The 4,445-nt window shown below is 50.6% G+C and overlaps 1 protein-coding gene across 1 annotated transcript; it reads right to left on the reverse strand.

The window, feature by feature from the left end:
• Nucleotides 1-225: 225 nt before the first annotated feature.
• Nucleotides 226-1,193, reverse strand: si:dkeyp-92c9.2 (uncharacterized protein LOC571482 homolog). Its single transcript, XM_037693514.1, has one exon. The coding sequence runs from the start codon at nt 1,191-1,193 to the stop codon at nt 270-272; it is 924 nt and encodes a 307-aa protein (XP_037549442.1). The 3' UTR covers nt 226-269.
• Nucleotides 1,194-4,445: the final 3,252 nt, after the last annotated feature.

Here is a 4,445-nt window from a genome sequence, read left to right on the forward strand (position 1 = left end):
GCAGTAATCTGGTAATCTCATCCTGGTCCGAGTCAACAACCTGGAAGTTGGACCTGGTTCATACCTGGACACCACCTAGATCCGGTCCACAACTGGACCCGTTTGCCCCCATCAGTCAGAACCATCTTCAACAGGGTCTGAGCTCCTTCATGGATCGGTATATATGGTGCAGCTGGGACCAGAACCAGGGGTTCTGATGGGTCGAATGGCTCCAGAGGTGATAAGTGGACGGGTCGAGACCAGAGTCTGTGTCCACGGGGAGGCCGGTCTCACCGGTCCAGAACCCGGCTGTAGCCGCCCTCGCTCTTCAGGTCTGCGAAGACCTGGGTGAAGAAGCCGGGGTCTGCGTTGATCCGGAGCATGTTGGCGCTGGTGGCGTTAATGATGGCGAGGCAGCGGGTCCAGAAGGCGTCCCGGCCCGGTTCCACCAGGAAGGGCTTGAGGGGGTAGGAGATCTCGGTGCCCATGTAGGCGTAGGACAGGTAGAGACAGGTGAGCAGGACGGCCTGCAGCTCGCGCTCCGAGGACACCGCGTCCCCGTCCACCACGTCCCGGCACAGCATGTAGACGAAGACCACGTTGGCCGGCGTGACGAAGGCCTGGTCCTGCCAGCCCTGCAGCAGCAGCGAGCGGTCCACGGCCCGGAGCCACAGAACCGGGTCGGCCGGACTCAGGCGCCGCAGCCGGAAGCAGCGGAGCCGCAGGAAGTCCCCGAGACAGCGCAGCAGCTCGCTGGTGGACGCCTGGACGATCACGCGCTTTGGGGACGACGTCCCCTGGGGGGCCCTCAGCGAGGATGGCGGCCCGGTTCTGGTGTAGCCAAATCCGAAGCCCGGACCCGACCCGAACCCATAGCTCAGACCCAGTCCTGCTGGGACTTCGTAGCTGGACAGGTTGGCACAGGACAGGGACTTCTTGACGTTGTCCCGGTTCAGGGTCAGAACCGGGTCGTTCTGGTAGAAGCTGTTGTTGCTCAGGGGGTCCACGGTACCACCGGGCCCCTTCCTGGTATCGTTCTTCTTGGTGGGGGCCACCAGGCGCCTCCAGGTCAGCGCCGGCAGGAGGATGGACCGGCCCCCCCTCAGGTTCCGGTCCTTCTGGCTGTTCAGGGACCGGCTGCTGAGCGAACCCGGCTGGTTCTGGTAGAACCCGGGTTTCCTGGAGCCCGGCGACAGCGACAGAACCGTGCCCATGGTGCCGGGTCAGAACTCCTGGACGAACAGAACCGACGTGTGGGAGACAGCTGGGGGACATGGAGAGGACAGATGTTAGAGAACCGGGCCTGAACAGAATCTGGTCCAGACTGGACTTAAAGATCTCGAACCAGAACAGTTCTGAACCTGATCAACTCGGAACCAGAACAAGAACCAGAACCCAAAACTGATTTAATCTAAAAACTGACCCAGTTTGTTTCTGGGTCAGAACCGAACCGACTCTGTGGTTCTGAGAAACTCACCTGTTTGGTGGATCCGGTTCCGGTGCCGCAGTCCGTGATGGGGCACAGACTTATGGAGGTACCGGGAGCGCTCCGGTACCAGGCGGTGCCTGGCGGTACCGGGCTGCAGGGTCACAGGCACAAAGTGGTCCAAACAGAACCGGACTGGGCGGAGAGGAGGTTCTCCAGAACCGGTGCAGCTGTCATGACCGAACCCAGACTATATTCCTGGTTCTGGTTCCGGTTCGGTCTGTTCAGCTCCATGTTCCGAAACAAAAACCCAAACTTTCACTCAGTCCGAGTCTAAAGGTTCCATCTCCGAACCACGACCCGGCTCCTCCGAACCTCCTGGTCCCGGTTCTGGTCCGGGTTCTGGTCCTGAGCAGCAGGAGGGTCCGCCTTCATAGAGCCTCAGCGGCTGAATGACCGAACCGGAACCACGGAGCTCCGAACCGCCGCAGCCGAACCTGTGATGAGCGGCTCTGAGCGAGAGCGCGCGGCGCGGCCCCGCCTCCACTGCGCGCACGCGCACGCGCTTCACCGAAAAACAAGTCAAAATATAAAAATTAAAAAAAATCTGTAAATGTTTTAAAAATTATTAACTTAAAAAATTTATAAAAATATTTTATCAAAATAAAATGAAACAAAAGTTGAACTAAAATAAAAAACAAAATTAAATAATTAAAAATAAAACTGAGGGATTTAAATAAAAACACCTATTTATTATTATTAATAAGCAAAAGTTTATTAAATACATTTAATAAATAAAATAATAAAACTTCATCAGATTAGTTTCAAACATTATTTAAATTACAGAATTAATCTGGATTGTTAAATTAAAATTAAAATTTAAATGAAACAAACTAACTGCACGTACTGAAAACTGCCGGATTGTTCTGAGGACTCTGCTGGTCAGACCCGTTTGGGTCGTCTTGTTTTTGGTCAGTTTGTTTATTTATTGTCCAAATTATTAAAAAATGTTTACAGACTTTTTGTTACGTCAGATTTGGACCGGAGCGGTTTTCCCTCGGCGGGTCAGCGGTTCGACCCGGCAGACCGGGTTCAGTTTTCCACTCAAAGTTCGAGCCTGAGGGATTAATTTGTTGAATTAGAGCCATTAAAGATGAGCTAACAACAATTAATAATCCACAATCTGAGCAGGTGACTGATTTTAAATACCTTGGAACAATAACTGACCTTTGACCCCAACACCGACTGTATTTACAAAAAATCCAGGCAGCGTCTCCACCTTCTGGAGGAGCTCAGGAGCTTTAATGTTAAAATTATTTTGCAGGTGGTGCACAGGTCACTGGTTGAAAGAGTTGTTTCCTTTAATATTGTCTCATGGGCTGGGAACCTCCCAGTCTGAGACAGGAAGTTGTCCCGGGGGTCAAACAAGTTCAGTGTCACAAGATGACAAAGGTCATCTGGAGTCTATCGTTCTACAGAAAGATTATCCACAAGAGGAAAATGTTTCAGACAGCTGACAAGCTTCACATGAGATTCACCCTGAAGGTCAGACCGTGCACTGAGCTCCATCAGACTCTACAGGCCTCAAACAGCAGGTCAAAGGTCATGACAGACTTACACCCTCTGTGAGGTCTTTAAAAAAAACGAGCCCTGCCTCCTCCAGCTCAGCTCCTCATCCTTTTAATGAAATGTTTCGACTATCAGTCGGCTTTAGGAGGTACCAGCGGTCCTGTTTGGGGGGTTTGGTTCTTTTGGTTTAAGGGAGCATCCTGAGTCCACATGCTGGTCTGAGGTTTTCTGTTTCTTTGACTTTCTTTTCGTCAAGTTCTCATCTGGTTTTGTTTGTAACGTTTCTAATAAAATATTTTAAAATGTTGAAATTAGTTGGACTCCACAAAGACAAGAATCACGGTGCTGCAGTGATCCAGAGTCCAGAACCTCAACCTGACCGATGCTGGTGGGACCAGAAACCTCGGCGATGGAAAGAAGAGCGGACCCAAAGTCCTCCACAACCACGAGAGACCAACTTTATAAGGAACAACCGGAGGCTGGTTTAGGATCGTGTTCAGGTGAACCTTGATGCTTCTACGTCGATGAAATCCTGATTTATATCCTGAAGATAAACTCATTTCCTGAGGCTCCAGGAGAGAAATGGTTTCAGGAACCAGATTAAACAAGTTGAGATCAGATGAGAGGCAGGGAACAATCACAAGAAACACTTTATTTAACGTCGTCACTGCACACAGTGTCAATAAAGTTGGTTTGAATTCAAACCTGACGTTTCTGAAAGGAAGCAGAGAATTTAGTCATTTGTTGATTTTGATCACTTTGAGTTTTTTGTTCCGTTTCTCCAAAGGTCCAGATCCTGCTGGATCTGTTCACCTGAGGGGGGAGTTTTAAAGGTTCCTCCAGCTGAGAACTCATCCACATGGGCTAGGCTGAGAGAAACCACGTCGCCGTGGCGAGTGTGGGAGGAGCCTAACGGAAATAAATGTTTTATTAATATTCATCTGCAGTTTTCTTTCAGCTGAAAAACAACGAAACAGCTGCTCCGGTAGTGCAGTGAGCTGGAGGGCCTCTCTAGTCAGAACCGGAGCGGTGTTCGGCTGTTGGACGTCTCACAGTTTGTCCTTCATGGACACCTTGTTGGACCATGAGTCCACGGGGCACCAGGACACTCCAGGACTTTGTTGTGTCCTCGGATCTGAGACCCAGTCTGGACCCTCGGGTGAAGAGACGAGCTGAGCTGTCAGCTGATCACCTCCTGGTGGGGAGTTGGAGCAGAGATGAGTGGTTTGATTATATAATAAAACTGCCTGCCATACTTTGTGCCAACTCAAACAAACAGGCCAAGCTGAGCTTCATGGCACAAAGACTTCATCTTTGAACTCTCAGGATTTACAGAGTCCCAGTTCACCAAGAAGCTACACCAGTTGAAGGTGAGTTGGCTGTGGTGGCCATCTTGAATCAGGTTGAATCCAGTCTCTCTCTCTCACACACACACACACACACACACACACACACACACACACACACACAC

Source organism: Nematolebias whitei, chromosome 19 (assembly GCF_014905685.2).
Source record: "Nematolebias whitei isolate Nwh7 chromosome 19, NemWhi1, whole genome shotgun sequence".
NCBI lineage: Eukaryota > Metazoa > Chordata > Actinopteri > Cyprinodontiformes > Rivulidae > Nematolebias > Nematolebias whitei.

What these genes read in the sequence shown, in the direction of transcription:
- si:dkeyp-92c9.2 (XM_037693514.1), bottom strand. Translation starts at nt 1,193, where the DNA reads ATGGGCACGGTTCTGTCGCTGTCGCCGGGCTCCAGGAAACCCGGGTTC.